This window comes from Triturus cristatus, chromosome 11 (assembly GCF_964204655.1).
Source record: "Triturus cristatus chromosome 11, aTriCri1.1, whole genome shotgun sequence".
Classification (NCBI taxonomy): domain Eukaryota; kingdom Metazoa; phylum Chordata; class Amphibia; order Caudata; family Salamandridae; genus Triturus; species Triturus cristatus.
Genome location: NC_140594.1, coordinates 869,942,229 through 869,962,299, shown reverse-complemented (window position 1 = coordinate 869,962,299; position 20,071 = coordinate 869,942,229). Strand labels below are relative to the sequence as shown.

General features: G+C 45.9%; 1 protein-coding gene across 2 annotated transcripts in view; it reads right to left on the bottom strand.

Annotated features, from left to right (window-relative positions):
• Window positions 1–20,071, bottom strand: part of LOC146785560 (uncharacterized) — a 263,330-nt gene that overhangs the window by 201,505 nt on the left and 41,754 nt on the right. For both annotated transcript variants that reach the window (XM_085634724.1, XM_085634723.1), the window contains exon 3: window positions 14,253–14,291. In XM_085634724.1, the coding sequence (XP_085490850.1) occupies window positions 14,253–14,291 (39 nt within the window). The remainder of the gene's footprint in view (window positions 1–14,252; window positions 14,292–20,071) is intronic.

Below are 20,071 nucleotides of genomic sequence, written 5' to 3'. Positions count from 1 at the left end.
ATGCATTTTATTTTACTTCAATAAATCCCATTAAAAATTGTCGCAGTGGATGCACACATATCCACAGTGGCAATCACTGAATAGGATTTGTTAAAATAAAACAAGATCCATTCGTGGATTTCCATTGCACAATGCCACTGTGCATGTGCATGCATGGGTAGCCATCTTGGAATGGTAAGAACACCAATTTAATATTGCCACCAGACGACAGAGCGGCAGGAAACAAAATACGTTTTTTAAAAAGTAAACAAGGGGCTGAGCAGGCAAAAGAATGCTGGATGGCGAGTGCGAGAGGGGGAGAGAGAGTGGATGGGGAAGCAGGGAGAGAATGAGGCAGGGGAAACAGTACACCCTATGTAGAACAATGAAGCAAGATCTGACATTGGCAGTGGGAGGATACATCTTCCAAGTAAAATACTGTGAGACTGAAATGCTCCTGAGCAGGAGAAGCACAGGAATAGGGAGCAACCCACTCTGAAGCAGGAAAGTGACAACGTGATCAAATAATGAGTAAGGAGCTGACACAGAAAACAATCTAAGGCTATGCAATGTATTGGAAATAACAGGCTTCTAACAGACAGCTAAAGATGTGTGTAGCCGAGACCTAAAAATATTTTTTTTCTAGCACCGTCTCCCTTATATATCTCAACACACCTGGTCTCTGCCCACCAAATCACATGCTGGGGTCTGTAACCTGACCTCAACCACCCAGAGTACACACATAACACTGTTCAATGGACAGCAACGCATGGTTGAGTTGCCAATAATGCAATAAATATCTTTACAGGAAATTATGTTCTGCTGCTTACTGATAGTAGGATCACCCTATGTCAAATACCTAAACCACCATCATTGCCCCCTTGGTGCACTACTGGATGCTTTAGCAATCCGGAGGGCTTACCCTACAAAAGGAGGTGTGGTGTGCGAAAAAACAACCTAGAAGACGCAAAACATCTTCGGGGATAAATAACATGATATCCCGACAGGGGAATTTCCAGAAATAAAAAGCATGCGTTAAAATATTAACTATATAGACACTCGTAATCAGGGCCTCATGTTGGAGGCGATAATTATCGTACCAGCTTAAATCCGCCACCAAGGTGTTCAGGATTCAATGGGAGCGGAAAGTATTGCCTATTTTAGGGAATAAGGGGGAAAAATTGGTGCTTACTGCATCAAAATCCGAGGGGCCTGTTAAATACGAGACTTTTTCCCAGGTTAAATTCCAGAAAGTTGACCAACCGAATTTTAACTGCAAACTTTATCACACCCGGTAATTACCGGTTTGATTACACCTCCCTACCACATAATTGCAATCCCTTAGTAAATAGTTGTGCAGGGTTCTCCATTTAATGTGCCACTTTTAATCAGGGCCTTAGCAATAAAACACCAACCAGAAAAAACATGGAAACCCATCTAGTGGGAATTTCTTGTAAAGGCCCTACAAGAGAGTTCATTATAGGGTTCGATGAGCATAGACAGAAGTAAACTAATTCGTGTAAAACCTCCTCTTAACACCATGATGGTTTCACCCACCCAATTTCCTTTTGTGACATACAGATGCTTGGTTGGAGCTATTGGGTTAAAGTAGTCCTACTTGAACACCATCACGTTTTAACTGGGAAGAAATACATCTCCTTTCACTGCTGTGAGCATTACACTCTGCTCATGCCAGGGACCTTGGCTTCAGGTCACCCAACACAGCGCTGTGGGTTCAGCTTTCCGGATGGAATTTCAAGCAAAAACCCCGAAATTGGATGACTGCCCTTCCCCTCAAATTACCTACAGATGTGCTCTCGCGGTCAAGGGAGGCAGTGGAAATCTCTCCCCTTTGTTATGTTCCTCCTACTAAGTCGATGCACACAATTATTCATCCCACTATACACATGGGCCCCAATCTGCAGCGATTATGCTCTGAGGATGTGTGAGCTCCTCTTCTCGTACTCCTGGCTTGCTGCTGGCTTACTTCTGGAATTCAGGATAAGTCAGGAGTACTAAAGGAGTAAATTACAGCAAAATCTTTCTGAATCACGCCCCTGGTGTTTAACCTCTTCTGTGCCCATATGGAGCACGGTCGCGCTGTGCCCATGACAAGACTATCTCGTCATGAACCCCACCCACTGATGCAACGCCCGGCACAGGAGGGGGAAAGGGCGTGGCACTGAAGGGGTTAACAAGTCAACACAAAACTGGAAGCAAGGGTTTATCACACATGCCAAATAATAAAAGGAATATTGACCTGGTAATTCTTAGCACAGCTAATACCAGTAGGTGTTACTTGGCTTCAATCTTACTGGATAATGCTCACTTTTCATTTCACTTTTCATAATATTCAAATAAGTCAAACAGAAACACGATATTTTCTCATATTAGTATTTACTGCTGAGGTCAAAGACTTCAGCTGCGGTAATGTTCTGGTTTTCACAAAAGTGAAACTATTACAGCCAAACTTATCATTTTTTCCCCGGGTTTTCTCAGGATGACTTTCTCCAGCTTCCACCTGCCCAGCTGGAGCCAGGTTGGACCCAGTTCACGTGCATCAGTGGACGCACACTCTGCTGACATCACATATGAACTGGATGGCTAATGTTGGTCAGCAGCGTCCCAAACACTGCACAATCTTAATTATAAAAAAGCCCCATAGAATATGCCTTTATTTTATTTACACACGTGCACTTTTGATTAACAAATGTTTATACTAAGTATTTATGTGCTGTCCCACAAATGATCTATTCGTAGGTCATTTCATATTGATGATCACTTCATTTTCATTCTTGTTTTTTTAGCAATCACCAGTCCAGATTTTCACCTTGTTTCAAATAGGTCATTTACTAAAGTGACATTAATTCCCAGGCGGTGTCATGGATTGCACTAACAATAATAATACATATTGGTAAAGTGCGAACATATCACTCCTTCAGGTTTCAAGGCGAAGGAGCCGTCAGGAAGATTAAGTGAGCTATTGTCCAGAGTCACATGGTGCTGAGCTGAGCTCCCACCGGCACCAGGGGTCAAACCGTGAGCCCCGCTCTCCAGAGTCAGCCGCTCTGTCCGCTGCGCCACACTTCTCCCATTTAAGAGGCCTGTACCTACCTTTAAATTAGAATATTGGAATGTTGAGCGCTCCATTGAAGACAATGCAGGAGAGGGCAACATTCCAATCTTTTTTTTCATTTCACGGCTGTTGCTGCGCACGAAGGCCTCGCCGAAGCCCCAGGGGATTTAAATCACCTCGGGTTCTGAAAGGCCTTCCTTTTCACTAATTGGAACATTCTGCTCGCTCTGGACGGAATGTTCTAATTACCTTAGAGCTCTCCATAGCGGGCTCTACCAGCCATTAAAGGCCTGCTCACTTGTTAAAGGCCCTTGCCGAACGCTAGAGCAGGGTTTTAATGGCCAGAGGAGCAAGCTAACTCGGGCTCTAAGGCTATATTAGACCTCAAACCACCTGCTCCCGCTAGGTAGTACACCCTTCTTATAGCAACTGCCATCAGTTTTTGATGTGACAATAATGGGTCAGGCCTCGTGTCTAACAGCACATCCCTGCGTCAAAACAACTATTTCTACTTATTATCTGTCGGTAATAGTTCAAATTAATTCAAACAATTCAAAAAGAAAAATGAGTCCAAGAAACCTTTTCAGTTGGAGTACTCCTTCACTAGCAGTAAAACGTTAATAAAAAAGACTCCAAACTGTGTCCTTACGATAGTAGAATGATGTTGACTTTTGTTCCTCCAAAGCCCTATGAAATTTCAAGCTTAAAGATTTCACTTCCTCGACGCACATGAATGTAAAGCATCTAATGCGCAAACATTCAGTAATCACAAGTAAGCTGCTTTAAATGTGGCGTAAGACATTTTATACCTTATTTAATAACAGCCCCATGCTGTCTATATCATCCTAACAGCCGCAAAGTTGTGTAAGTTATGTACAATACAAAACCTAAGATTTCTAACAAGAGAGCGTCAAATGGATTTCAAAAACATTATCATCTTAGTTCAAAGGCTATCGCGATTTTTTTTTATAAACTTTGTTTTATTGATTTTCACACACGAAACAACCAAACAGGCAGTGCAAAGTACCAAGTACAAAAACTGGAAAGCCCCCACAACTGCATCACGTGGTGTCTCAGTAATGAACAGTATCGTACACAGCAAAAACAAGAACCAAAAGAATGCAGCATGGGGAAGATTATGTTAACAGATCAAAGTCATCAAGCCGGGTTCATAGCAGAGAAACCATCAATGTCCCACTTGGCTGTCATATCAGCTGTACAACAACACACATACTACGCAGAAGTCTGAACTATCGTCCAGGCTGTATTCCACCTCTTCATTGTATTTGACTAGCAGGAGCCCCCCACTGCATAATCTAGTTCGCAGCCCCTTCATCAGTGCGGGAAAGGTGCACCCGGCTCTCCTCCGCTACCCCCCCCCATTCTAGCAGATCCCTCAGCCTTAAAGACGTCAGCGGTACTCTGGCTCCCAACCACCTGATGGCTACTCGCCGTATAGCCCGCAGAAGCGCAAGTTGGATGAGTCTGTAAGGAATCTTACGCCCCCCTGGTCTCGCCACCACTCCCAACAGGCAGGCCAGTGGGGTCAGAGGGATCGCTAGACCTGTAGCCCCCTACAAGCCTAGGCTCTACATCCCTCCAGAACTCCTAAGATTCATGCCAGGAGCCGCCCAGATTTTTCATTCTTCATGTGCAAGCACTGTCGATATGTCCTGAGTGTACACTTTTCTAAGGTGTCCCAAATCCTCTGCGCCTCCCGTCGGACCCGCAGCTTCCCCGCATGTGCCTCCGCTGATGACGCCTACTGGACCCCAAGATCTAAGTCCAGTCGTTGCCAGACGCCATACATGCCCCTGTCATAACCACCTCAAGGTCTCCCAGTCTGTGACCCTGGAGGCCGCCATCCCCCAGTTCATAGTTAAATAAGCTGTAAGGGATGTCGCAAGCGTATCCTGATATACCACACCCATCAGGAGTTCTGAAGGCATGTGCCAACACTGCACCTGGTGGAGAGCATCCCCTATCCCAACCGGAGCAGCAAAATGGTCAGAGGAACTACCCCAAGTGAGTCACCGCAACCAACGTTTTAGGGTCCAGCCCAGCCACCAAAATACGGTCCAGGGGGCTACAAGTATTGTGGGTTGGAGAATGGCAGGTGTATGTCCGACCCTCCGGGTGAAGTACAGCAGTAAAGGAGACCCAAGTTGCACATGACCGCGGCAAGAGAACCCGTCATCAGGGGCTTAGTACCCTGCATCGGCAGGTGGCGGTCCTTCTCCCTATCCAGTATGCAACTGTAGTCCCCTGCCCAAATAACAGGGGAAGCCCATACAATCCTCCAGAAGGTCCTAGATTTGCGCATAAAAGTGTCTGTCATCCAAGTTAGGTGCATACGTATTTAGGATTGTAATGTCTTTACCTTCCAGTGTATACTGAAGTAAAAGGTAAAGCCCCTCAATGTCTGCCTCACTGTAAGCATGTCGAAAGGGGACCCTGGGTGCAAACCATATGGCCACCCCCCTAGCATAGGAGGAGTAAGTAGCTGAGAATAACTGACCCCTCCATTTCTACCCCAGTTACTGAACTTCCCCGCCCAATAAATTAAATGAGTGCACGCTATACCTCTTGGGGTAGCCCTAAGGCCCCTGACATTCCTAGTTAAGACTTTAGTACAGTCAGCCATTGATCACTACAACCCAAGCCCTGCGGGTACCGGCCACCACTAACCCCAACCGGATGCTGACCCCAGAATTCCAGCCGAAGAAGAGCAAAAGCGTGGTATCTCATAGGCACTGCAATCAAAAACATGTACCCTACATCAAAAGGAGTGTGAAACATTTGAACACCCCCAATCCCCTCCACCCTGGGTAAACAGCAAAACAAGAGCAGATCAGACTACATAGCCCATCAAGATCCATTCTGCCAGGACCCACAGTATCAACCCCGTCCCCCAACCAAGGCCTACCACTGAACAGTGGAAGAGCATCACAAACCCTTTACACAATGTAGGGCTGTACCAGAAACACAGCACAAACCAGCACATCTTAAAAACAGTACAACAAATAGGCATAGCCCCGGCAGTGTCCCAGGGGCTTCACCCCCACCCCTAAGAAAAGAGAAGAGAGGGGAGAGAGAATGAAAGCAGAAGAGACTAGAACATGACACAATACACTGTCAAAAATCAGGCAGCGGAGTCGCCCAGATCCAAAGCACCCTCCTGAGCAGGCACGTCCACTACAGAATCCAATACATTGTGACTGGGAGCCACCGCCATAGTACCATCTCCTTGGATAATGACTCTCGCCCGTCCCTCACCCCCAGGGGCTGAAGTCTCTCCAGATGCTTGCTCGTCCCATGACCTCCAGTTTGGACTACGAGCACCCTGTCCCAGAGTCCAGACTCCGAGCACCAGTTCACCGGGGTCTCATCCTCTCCCTGGGTATCTTTTCCCAGACCTCCAACCATCGGCAAACATCCACTGGAGTATTGAAGAAGTGGGACTTGCTCCCGGACAAAACCCTCAATCGAGCAATCAAGCTGGATACAGCAACATGTACCTGAGGCCTATCGATCACAGCTTAACCTGAACCTCCAGGAAGCCCTTTCGGGATCCCTGTAGCTTATCAGTGTAATCTGGATAAATGGGGATCCTGTGGTTCTTGAAGTGGGCACCATCCATCTCCCGGGCAGCAGGAAGGATGCAATCTCTGTCCTTATAGTTGAGGATACTGGCAGGTCTGGGGGGCAACACCAAAGTCTGTTGCACGTTCTTGGTCAATAAGGAGGAGGACAGCCCAGTAGGCTTCCGCACGTCCTAGATCCAATGTTCCAAAAAACTCACAGTTGAACCCCCCTCAGCTCGTTCCGGGAACCCCCAAAAACGGACATTATTTCAGCGAGATCTCGTCTCCAAGGCCTTTACTCGAACTTCTAGGGCCCCATTCATCAAAGTAACCATAGCTACTTGCTTCTGAAAAGTGGCCACCCCAGACTGTAGTTCAGCAATAGACCCTTCAGCAACCCAGACATTGTCAGACACCTTTCTGAGATCCACACTTAGAAGGTTCACCTCTAGCGCCACTGTTTTGATCTTCCCCTTAAGTGCCACCCTGTAGCTGTGTATAGCAGCAAGAAGTTCCGCCCATGAGTGCTCCTAAAAGGACTGCCCCAGTTCCTGATCCCCCTTGAGGCAAGCCTGATGCGTTAGACACTGCAAGGCGGGTGACGGTGTGGTGTACTGCTCCACAGCATACCCATGCGAGGGGCCAGGCTGCTTATTCCTCCCCATGTAGAAGGCCAAAAGGATCTGATATCCCTACTGCCCCTAGCTGAAGGCTGCTGGTGCCACTGCCCCCGGAGCTCTGGGAATCCCCGCTCCCCACGCCGTTCCTGCACCAGCATCGAGGCTGACCACCACCCACCCCTATATCCCACAAGGGCACAAGCTCCTCCTTTGGGCAACAAATGAGGACAAGCGTCCCTCAACTGTACCTCAAACAGCAGCCACTAGATTAGGGGGGTGGGGGGGGCAACCATACCCAGCTTCACAATATGAGGCCTCCCACAAAAGCACCTAACAAGGGTCCTGCAATATCCAGCAGAAAGAGAGGCCAGTTCTGTGAAAGGAATCATACAATCCATGTATTGAGGCAGCCATGCACACAGATGCGAGGGACCACATTTACAGGCACGAGAGTCACACAGCCCCCCGACACAGGCCCCCATTGGGACCGCTGCACTAGTCAAAAAGGCCCAAGACCCCTTCAAAAGAGGTATCCACAGGTAGTGAATGTCTCCCCTACAGAGCCGGCTCTCAGTACTGCAAGGAGAGCCCAGAAGGACCCCACACAGGTGTCTCGACCACACCAGCCAGCCCAGAGGCCCAGGATGCACTCCACTCACCAAGGTGCTTCCTGCTCAGTAACAGGGGAGAATGAATGCCGCCCATCTGGCACCCACTGCTCAGTCGCGGGCCAACATCAACTGCACTGCAGCGCCTGACCCGGGGAGATCACGGCCCCGTAAGCAGGACTCAATTCAAGTGCCAGCCCAGTGCAGCCACAGCATTCAGGCCAGGGACGGACCGCTATACTCCCCGACACCCAGGGAGCCGTCCACATGCCACCCGACTGATCAAGAGAGCTGGATCGCAGCTCAAAAGGCTGCCTCCCGTAACCGCCACATGAAGCCAGCAGAAAGGCAGTTGGAACACCCAGGGTCTGCTGCCAGGCCCTGATTGGAGTGTTCAGACCTGCCGCAGGCAGCAACAGTCATAACAGTGTAGGTGGCTGCCCCCACATCAATCACCACCAGTTTTGCGCCCCCTGGGCCCCGGGACACTGTAAGGTACGCTTTGCAGGCTACTCAAACGTTAAGAACGCGAGGGGTAGCAGGAGTTTGTAGGATTAGACTCTCTTAGAATTGCGTCCTTTTGGTCATCTTGTGTGGCCATGCCCCCGGCAAACACATGCTTAGTTATAGGGCCACACTGCCTGTCTTAGCTGCATGATCTCTAAGATAAGATGAGGTGTGGATGAGCGGTTGAGATGAGGATCCCAGAGAGCTATGAGTCATCTTTACTAGCTAACTCATTCCCCATTCTAGTTCCTATTTCTCATATTAGAACACTTCATAAAAAAGTTTGTTGTGACAATCAATGTTCTCTCTAATTATTTTTCTTGGTGTGCGGCAATGCAGTGTTCATGAGTGGTGTGCGCAACTGACATATACCACAAGTCACTATGCGCACAATTGTGCTACTTCACCGACACTAAGAGGCAACATATCTGCTACATTTTTATTTAAAGAAATGGGGTTAAGGTAAAAATTAAACCTTTTTATTCCAACTACATTTGCTAGAAAGCATAGTTTGTAGATATAGTGGTGTAGGGAGATGCAGGTCTCATGAAATAAATCAACCCTTCACACATGCCATCATAGCTTCATGGGCAGGCGTGGCCTGCACAGGTATCAGCGGTGGGGCGGGGCAGGGGAGTGGACAGACAAGATAGGGAAAGTAAAATAAAGAAAACCACTTACTTTGCGCTCGCCGCATCTCGACTCGGCGATGCGGCGGGCGCAAGGTAAGTGTTTTTATAATTTTTGTAATTATACTTTCCCTATCTCGTTGTCTGTCTCGTTCCCCCCCTCCCGCCCTGTCCCCACCGGTATTACCTGTGCTGGCCATGCCTGTCCATAGGTTAATGCATCTGCTGTAGGAATGCACTTTTCAAAACGCTGGGTGTGGGTTAAAATCCCCTACTGGGCTGCCAGAGCTTCTCATCCTTCCAAGATTAATTTAGCCATTATCTTTAAGGATGAAAGTACAGTGCTCCCTGTTACAGCTGTACTATTCTGTGACATTATGCTTTTTAAAATGCTGGTTTATGATATCTGCATATTTTCTCCTGGCCCCCTACCTCACAATTTTAAGGTGCTATCAGACAACGGTACTCTACCTGTTGAGCCGCAAGTAAAGAGCTCCCCCTTTTAACTTTTCAGGTTAACCTGATTGTTGACACTATTGATTTGATAGAGACACATCACTTTCTTGTACCACAAAACAGTGATTTACTGTATCCCAGATGTAAATGCAGAGTGGTTATTCTGGTATTTGGTTCTTAACCCATAGTTGTGAATCGTGACCCGACTATAGTGTTTGAATACTGGGACACTGATGCTATTGGTCAGGCAGTCATGTTTTACATTATATTCTGACTGTATTGCTTCGGATACTGAAGACGTACTAGAATGACTGAGATGCGTTACATACACATGCAATGTAGATAATTGCCATATTGTAGTGTTTCAAATATTGGACCATTATTGGCTTGGCTCTGGTGCTTCACATATTGGGAAAGTACAGGCCAGGCTGCGGCGACTTACAGATTGAGCAGGTTATTGAAACTGTCCTAGGTATGGTGATTCTCCTTTTGGCTTAATACCGGCCCTGATTGAGGTGCTTAACATGCGTGGACTCACTGGCTGGGATATAGTGCTGTACATACTGTTCCATTACAGAAAAAGACTCGATTATGGTGATGGTTCACTTGGTCACTGTGAATTTAGGCATTGTTATGGTGCTTCAACCACTTTGGAATAGGGAAAACTGCCTTGCCTATGGTGCTTTATACATGGGTGGAGTGGGGAAATTGGCATGACAAAGGACAATGCAGACACTGGCATCATGGCACTAACCGCAACCTGTAGGGTAATTCTTCTGTGTGGTGCCAAATTCATGAAAACCAGCAATCTGTGGGTCCTGAATGACCGAAACTACACTCAGCAACAGCCATTAGCAACATTACCAGCTACTTGGGCCCAGCACAAAAGTCTTCCCAAACTCAATGAGCAGCAATGGCCGGAGTAGTAATGATTTTGCCTGATTGGTTACGTATTGGACAGAAAAATAATAGTTATCTAGCACCCTTATAAATGTTGTGACATCCTTGAAAATTTGAGAACCACTGGTGTCATTTCTCTTGGCACAGACTCTTTGAGAGTGTTTTTCCCCAAAGAGGACCATCCTGAGGCACTCATTTATACCGGGTTGTGCATTCAGTGTGTTTTTTTATAAAGTACACATCTCCTTTATAGACACTTCAAAATCAAAACACTTTATTTCGGCCTAAAAGGCCATAAAAGTGAAAAAACAGTAAATTGTAATGCATACATAAAAAGTTCATTTAAGGTACACTCATCCATTGCTCACTTCTTCGCATCAGTATACATCTGTTTCATTGGAGTTCGTATTGAGTTTGGATGAGTCCCACATAGTGGTCTTAACAGTCTAGGGGTTGCCCTCTTATCTTGTTCATCTGTAAAGTGCCTGTGCAATTTAAGAGCAGCAAAGTACTATTTGTTCTGTACCAATATCGATTTCTGGTAAAGTGCGTGCGGTAGATGTGCAATAGCGCAGTTATTACAATATACCATTATACTTAAACATCATCACTAAATAAAATTGTGTCCAGAATGATACAAAAACTAGTAAGAGTTAAACATTTATAGAAAAATTAAATAAAATGCCTATATAAAAGTTGTACTGTCAATTCAGAAAATCATCAAAATATTACTAAAAACATAAAAACTTTTAAAATACATGGCAATTAATAGTACTTTATATTTACACAGGAGAATAGCTATTTCACTTTCGGTACCATATAACCTTGGCCAATGGTCTTCCCCGCGTAACAACCCCACTCCGTTAATTGCAGCGCCATCTCCGGAACCTTTCAAGTCAGCCTTTTTCAAGGATCAAAAAATGTGTTCTTGCTAAACAGTAATTCACTAACAATACAATGCATGTTTGGGGTATCCATTCCCCTTGGATTTTAAACATGACTTCTCCTGCCAAGTAGTGCACCATTACCACTAGATAGGCACATCGGAGAGGCTGCCTAAATGTAGAATTACAGTTGTTTGCCCTCTTTTTCTCCTAATAAAGTTAATAGCTAATAGGAATCGGCTGACTCCAAATACTATTAGGCAAGAGTTGTCAGTTTTTATTATTCTCAGCATATCATTCATTCTCCTGACACTAAGGTTCCTGCCTATCGGTTTTATCCACTTACTTCTAGCTGAATTATATGCTGGGCAGAAAAACAGGACGTGTGGAATGTCTTCATCAACCCCCATCTGGCATAAAGTGCAATGGGACACCCCTTCCTTAAGTTGTGACAGTGACCATTTGGCAACAAAACTGTTTATTTGCAATATACCGTATCTAAATTTCAGGTATAGGCACTTTGCCAATTGTGGTTCTATTTCATCTAGGAATGGCTCGAAACAAGGAGTCATTTTGGACTGAAGGAATTGTTCGGTGAGCCTACCCTGTGTGCTGCTTGAAATCACCCTCTCTCTAATAAAGTCCCAAAATAACCGCTTGATCTTACGTTTTGATTCAGGAGTCAGCAGACTCGGATTCAACCAGTATCTGCTCAGGCCTAGATCAAAAAGCCATGTTCTAATATGGATTGACCAAGGAAAGAAAACTTGGGTGTCGAGTGCCAGCAGTTCAGTAAATGATTCTCTGTACACTGCTAATTACGGTGTTGTCCAAGTTCTAATCCAAAATGACAGGGTTCTCCAAATTGCTAGATGCTCCAAGCGTTTAATACCCAAGTCATAGGGCAGGGGGATCAATGGAGTATGTTGAGGAAGGGCGACAAGCATTCTCAGGGTCTTGTTTTCAGTGATAGTTAGAGATTTGAGAGTGCCACTTTCCCAAATCTCCGCACCGTACAGAGCCGCAGTTTGGGCTCTGGCCTTGTACACTTCTAGAGCGGGGGTGATGGCTTTTGAAGATGCTAATGAAATATTTCATTACATGCCCCTCGAGCTGCCTGAAAGTTTGTTTTTTAAGTAAGATTTACATTGTTTTTCCGTCACAAAAATGTTGCAAATTGAGGCAAAATCTTTTTAACCTATTTACTTTCCAGTGCTAAACTTGTTTAGAGCTGGAAAGTCACTTAAAAGTAACGCAAATCAGCACATATCGCTTAGCACCAAGGGGGCGTACCATGGGTGGTGCATGGGCTTTGCCATGCAACCACCAAAGCTTTCTGACGCTGAGCCCTCTTTACTTAAAAAAGGAGACAGAATTTAGCGTCAGAAAATAACGCCCAATTCAAGTAGGCGCTATGAAAGAGAAATGCTTTCATTTCTCCTTCCTTTTTTGAAGTGGGAAACGGTTTAAAGTTAGTCTGAACGTAGCATTTTGTACTGGAAAGCTGTCCTTCCAGTACAAAAAATATACTAGACTCACGCAGACACCGTTGCACTATGGTGCATAGGTGTGTATGTGGCGCACTGCAGCTAATTTCAGCACTGGCACTAGGGAGAGGGGAGGAGAGTGCCGTAGTTCTGTAAATACGACACTCTCCAGCTCTCTTCCTCACGAGCAATGCAGTGCAGCATTTTTGCCAGCTGAGCTGCGTTGCGTGAAATTTTAGTAAATCTGCCCCTTAGTTTCCAAACATGAACTTAAGAACATTCTCACAGTCCTCCATGCAATTATGATGTTCTCATTTGTCAACAAGGAGACACGTCAGTCCGTCATTCACACCATATATAAATATATACACAAAAAACATTGCTTTTAAATATGGAGCAATGTTATTTTTTTATGAAACAATACAAGTGCGTTTTTTGTATAGCGTACATCATGAACTGAAAATTACTTAATGGTGTCCTTAGGTTTGGGGATCATGAAAAATTGAGGATCTGGGAAGCCAATCGATTAGCGATTTGTCTAAGATCAAAGGTCAAGCAAGGAAGCTGGGATTCGGCCTCATGGTTTCTTTTCAGACATTGTGCTATTCTGTCTTTTCTGGAATATCTTTTTTTTCTCTGCATTTTGACATGAATGAAAAAGCTTGGGTTTATGTTTTTTTTTTTTTTTAATAAAGTAGTATGTGTTTAGAACCTCATCTGTTAAACTAACTTGACATAAGAAGTCCTTCTAAAGAACAAAGTTAATCCCAAAGGAAATTAGACTATGTTTTGTACTGAAATCACCCGGATTTAAACAGACATTTAAAGTGATCCCAATGAGTCAGTTTTCTTGTAAAAAGCATTGCGAGCAATGTTTGTTTCAGGGTCAGAGACAGAGGCACATATTATTAATTAAAATGACAAAAATAAGATAAACCATGAAAGCACGTCTACTGTGAGGGCTGAAGGCACAGCTTGAAAAGTGAGTATTTTCCAAGAAGCAAGAGCATTCTGTAGACGGTGCCAGATTCCTTGATGCTTTGTTTTATTTGTGTGCTCAAGCGCCACTTAACCCCTTCCCCGCTCATGACGGAACCGTTCCGTCATGAGCCACGGTTGAGCTGTGCTCATGACGGAACGGTTCCGTCATGACACGCCCGTTGGCGGCCGCTCCGCCTGCGCGGCGCTGTTTCCCCGCCTGTGCGGGGGGACAATGCAAATGGGCGGAGTCATGACGGAACCGTTCCGTCATGAGCACAGCTCAACTGTGGCTCATGACGGAGCGGCTCCGTCATGAGCACAGGCCCACCGTGCTGCCCCCCTGCCCCCCCAGCGCTGCAGCGGAATGTCCGCAGCAGCGAAGGGGTTAAAACAGCAGATTTACCCTTTGTTATGCGCGCTCTAGTCAGGCCTTCTGCGCTCCCGACCAGAACTGTGGTGACAATGCTTTTCACATATTGTGACAATGCTATATAACACAATTACAGAAAGAACAAAAAACATTAATGAATATATATTTTACCTGAATCTTTAGTGTCTTCGTCTTCTGAACTGTCACCTTCTGCAATGAAAATGAGTATTCAAAATTAACTTACTTATTAAACAATGCAAAGAAAAACGTGTATGTAGGCTCTTTCAGTAGAAACAGCAGAACAGAACATGATGTGTTTACACTCAAATAGAAATAGAATTCAAAGCAGGTTTTTCAAAATATAAATTTTTGGCAGATTTTTTTCAAAGTGGAACACCAGTGTATTCATTACCATTATTACATGTATTGATGCTATGATAATACAATGATAGAAGTAATTTGTTCCACATCAGGCTTATGATCCGACAAAAGGGTACTGATCCTTGCTTTCTGTAATCATGGGTTGATCACTCCAGCGCTGCAAAGAAGTGACTTTTGAAGCACTCAGCTACTATTGAAATATTCTATGAGATTTTTAGGTCTGCTCGACTTTATGTAAGGGCTTTAGAAATCTCACTACATGCTCGCACACGCTCGTGTGTGTGCTTTTGATTTTGTTCCAGGCTATTGGCCTTTGAGTGCGTCTTTTTAACAAAGACAGCACGCAATTGGGCAAAGGCGGCGCATGTCCTGCCTTTACTCCGCCCACGGCCTATTGCGTGCGGTTACCCGCACAGGCACCAAAATTCAAACCAGATGTCTCAATGTGGTGCGCGCGCACCACTCGCGTGCTTGTTTGACGTTCTCATTCCATAGGCTCCCATTTTTAACTCAATTCACTCGCTTCTACCTTTCTTATTTTATTCCCTCTGCCCCCGCTTGCCTTCTTTCATCTTTTTTCTCCCATCGTTTCCTTCCTCTCATTGTTCGCCTTTCTCATACTCTCTCCTTTACTTTCTTGTCTCGTTTCTTCACTTTTTGGTTCAACACCCTTTCTGCCTTCCCTCCATTCTCCTCGCTAGCCCCGCATTCACATCCAGGATGCATCGCCATGGTAACAGGATGCGGCCCGGCGGCTCCATGGTTACTAAAGCAGAGCGCGCTTCTGCGTTGTACGGCTCGAATCCCACGCATGGCCCTTCAGTACCCTCGGCCTGGACCCTCAACCAGCACCATGGCACGTCTCAACATGGAAGAGTACTTCCGCACCACCCTGGAGGACAAGCTGCTAGTCTAAGAGGAAAGAGTGGGGTGTTCTGCGGGGAGGAGGAGGGAGCGTTGCGTGGGGACATGTAGTGGTTGTGCCTTTTACTATCACTGGCAGCATTACAGGGGCAATGTGTGGTGCAAGCTGCTGTAGCCTCCCGACGAGTACCAGCCCCTGGCACCCTGGCATTGTTTTACAAATTAAGCATTAGGCCTATGAGCTCCGGTGCCACTGCACCTGATGCGTAAATGGGAGCTACACCCCTGCTCGTTACCGAAGTTTGGGGTCTGTGCATTTCAGCCCATAAACAACAATGTGAATGGCAACACAAGCGCTCCGTGGTCCATAACTGTGGGGGCTAGGGAGGGCCAGACCACAGGCTGTTGACGTCATTATCCATTTCCCTGCATCCCCACCCGCTCCCCTCTGTCTGCTTCATCCACACACTGCTGAAACCCCACTTTTACGCTTCCAGCAGCCAGCAGTGATAGCAATGCAGAAATTCATTCAATTCTCTATCTGATGATGCCACATCACAGTATACCACCTAGGCAGGTTGCCATGTTCCCGATCCCAGTGCATTCTGGGAGCTGTGTTCTTTCTCAGCTTTGGTTGATGTAGCATACCTGGTAGTAATCTGCATGAAAGTCGAGGCCTGGGGTCTTCCAGAAATGGGGTTTGCGGCGGCACTGCGTATACCCGAGACGGTATGCAATATATAATCACTCCATGGATTTGTGTAGTATGTGGAAGTGTGTATTAAATCAGAGACTCGGCAGTTGTGGCTATGTATGACTTAAAGAATGCAGGGAGCCGGTGTCCTGGCATAAAGCAGTGAGCTGTGAAACGTCTTGCCTCTCCTTGCATGGCTGGCGCAGTAAGACGACCCTGTCCTGCACAGAGCGCTCTGGGTACCTTCTGATCCACAGCCTCTTCACCGGACGCCTCATGGAACCGGCGCGCGCGCATACCATTCCTGATCAAGGCAAAGCCTTTCCCTAGTCCGTACACAGACAGTTTTAGATCAGTGTAATGCTCCAATCAAACCATAGGCTGGCGAGCTCTACTACAGAGACTTGTCTGAAAGTAAGCGCTTAGGTCTGCTTCGGCCAAACCCTTAGGCCGAAGTAGTGTTTTCACTTTTCAAGACACATACACACTGTTCCAGGGCAGTGCACACTGACCTTGCTGTAGGGACGTGTCTACATCCCTTGGGGTTACCAGTGACTGTGAGCAGACACTGGGACCACAGCAGCTTATTTATTGTGCAAACTTCGACGGAAGGCTGGTGGGGCAGGTATTGGGGCAAAGGTGGGTTGTAGCATGAGCCAGAGTCATCTGAGGGATTGGAAAATAGCTAGTACATAAATCGTATTCGGTTTTAACTCACATTTAATGTTCCAGTACTTAACTGCCTTGGACGTGGGTATGTAAAGCTACCAAATATATAATATTGCACCAGTTTGCATGGCCATACGGGTGCAGATCTACAATACAGATGTGGAACATCCTTTGTTTTTGGGAGTAGTTAAGTATGTACAGTAAATTCACACAGCAACGAGGTCTGAGCTTTCAAGTTTCTCGGGTACAGGCGTGGGTAACTCATCCAGTCTAGAATTTTAGGATGCATCATGGGGCTTGTAGTTCATTTGTATACCATAAAAAAAATCAGGACTACAAACACCAGAATGAAAAGAAACAAGCATTGGCATAGCCAATAGGTCTCGCCTTTGGGACCTTATAAGCGTTTAGCCATGCAACAGCTGATGTTTTTTCACCAAGGATATTGTGATGGATAACTAAACACTTCTAATGTCCCAAAGGCAAGACCTATTGGCTATGCCAATGCTTGTTAAATCCTAGGTTTTCAGGGGTGGAAGGAGAAGTCCAGTCAGGTACAGCAAAGTGTTCCAGTACCTCAGGAACAGCACTTTTGGGGTCAGGGCCCACTCCAGCAGAGGCCAACAACAGGATCCATGGGAGGGCCAGTTGGAACTGGTGAGCTGAACTGGGCAGATGCAGGATAAGGCCTCTTGCAGCTTGTTGTGTCATGGTACCTTGAGCAAGAGGTCAGTATTATGATCCTTGGAGTCCACTTATTTGTCCTGAATACATGAAGGAGCAGGTTGGGTCCTTCATGGCACCTCTCGGGTCACAGAAAGCAGGTTCAGCCCTCTTTTGATCATTCTCAGGTCCAGAAAGTGTTCTTAGGAGGGTGCCACGGGATGCCACATTTATGCCTGACACTAACTTGTGGATGGGGGTGACTCCTGTCACTTCCCTAGCTAATGGGGTAAAGGTTTCTAGGGGTGGGTCTACCCACTTTTGTAGGAGTTCTTGTCTGCCCTACTATAAGAAATCCACAGTGACCCTAATTTCTAAACTCCAAAATGAGGAAATCTTTATCCCCGTGTGTATAGCCTGTGTGCCACACAGAGCAGGCCTCCTCTGTGGTTGCTCCAAACAAATTATGGGAGTGCCTCCCCTCTCAATGGTGTTGGTGCCTGCCTGACTGGCAGAACAAAAGAAGATGCCAGACCAGGTGTCATTTAACATCTGCGAAGGCACTAAATAAATTAGGTTGCTGGCCACAGCACAAATCGTCACGTTTTGATGGAGTATCCTGTCCGTAAAACTCTAAAAAAGGCCCTTAGTAACTTGGATTTTGTTTGAAATTACCATGATTGAAAGTTAATGCCTCTTTAATGCCTTGTAAATACTTTTAGCGCTGCCAGTCACAGTCTGCAGTTGTCCATCATTTGTTTTTACACACTACTGAACTACAGATGAGCTTAGTTGCACATGTTCACTTGTGTGCCTAAACTCTCCCCGAGTACACAGGGCGTGTATCTTGGCTACATTCTAAGGCCATCTGACTTGGGGAAGGCTATGCAAATACATCTATTTATTGTGGTAACAGAGTGCAAAGTTGACCTTCAAAAAGGATGTAAAATTGTATAATTTTGCCTACTCTCAAACTACGTTCGCTGGTCAATATGTCTTTCTTTCTTTTGTGATAATGTTCTTTTGTGATCCTTGGAGTGTAAGCAAAATTGACTTAAAATATAGATAATATCTCTCCTTCATGGTGTCTGTTGTCAGATACGATCCAACAATTTGTTTTGTGTTAAAATGGCAACGGGAAGACGCTGTGATTTCTTCACAAAACTGTAAAATATCCTGTATATGCCACCATCCCAGCTCCACTCGTGGGCCCAGAGAGAGCTGTTACTGACATCTTCCCATGGTTGGCTGGCCCAAGGTGGGGTTTGAGGCCCCATCCCACCAATTTCCCATGCCCATTATAGAACAAACTGCTGGTGATGGGTGACCTTTCCCTCTGCTGACCTCAACCCGCTGTGGTTGCATCTACGCATGCGCTGATAGGACGCCGATGTGTCTACCTGTAGCACACTCGCGCAGACGTTCACAGCATCATTGGTGGCCAGAATAAGCACAGTATATGGATACTGACATCCGGGCAATAGATCAATTGCCCATTATCCAATCATAATCAGCAGTAGATGAGATGGGGGTATGAGGAGGAGTCTTAATTTACGTGGTGATTTCACACTCTTACAGCCATGAGCCTAGGCAAAGAGAAGGTAAACAGAGCGAGCTGTAGTGCAGTGTTGCAACTGAAAGGGGATGAATGTGCACAATGCCTCCCTCAAGATTAACCAGCCTACGCTACTTGTCCAAGACCATACAGCCGAGGTGTGTGTTATGATGGACAAGTGGTAGGAGGATATGGTACTTGCTGCCCGTGAGAGGCAGGACCTATTGCTGGGAAAGGCTTGCACAATCTACCTGTGGATCCGAGGTAAACGCATAGAGCTCGATTCACGAAGGTAACGTACGTGTATAAAGTACCGAGTGTGGAGTCTCCGCGCTCAGGGCGGGATCTCTGTACTCGGGGCGGAATCTCCGCACTGCGCATTCTCTGTAGTGAGCAGTACGGATATTCTGCCCTGAGTGCGGAGACTTCGCGCTCCTAACTTTACTACACGTAAATTACCTTCATGAATCAGGCACATACATTACTAAATGCTGCTACGGGCCCTTGTGAGAAGATAGGAATTTTATAACTTCGGACTGCATTTGAAGAATCATTTCACGACGAATCCCACATAGGAGTTACACAAATAATAATACAAGGGCACAATCCGGTGAGGAGCCGTGGTGCTATGACAAGGTGAGGTGACGCAATCTTTGTGATGAGTAATGAAAACACTGGGATATCAGTGCAATAATAATTTTATTTATACTACACAGTTGTATACTTTTCTAATCATTTTGCCAGTTTGGGGAGAAATAGGGAAGACACGTGCTGCAGACACAGTGTGGAGCTGTCTGAAGGAGAAGTGATTCCTGCAAATCTGTCCACTTCTGTTCCGGTGCACTTCCTAAAAACAACTGACAGCAGAATAAAAAATTAGCTAGCATTCGCGCCAAGAATTTTCAATTCTATTAAGGACACGGAGGCGAGGATTATGCTTCTCTTTCTTATTTATTGCTACTCACAGCAGCCAATGAAAACTTTTCTTATGCAAAACAAACTACATTTCCCATGATGCATGCACCACATCACTTCCTGCAGAGCCCCATAAGAGCCAGTAATACCGGAACCAGTCCTCTTTCTTTGCTCCGAACAATAAGTCCAATAATTATAACAAAGTTCAACAACAGCTTCCAACGTGGAAGAGACCAGACCAGCTGGGAA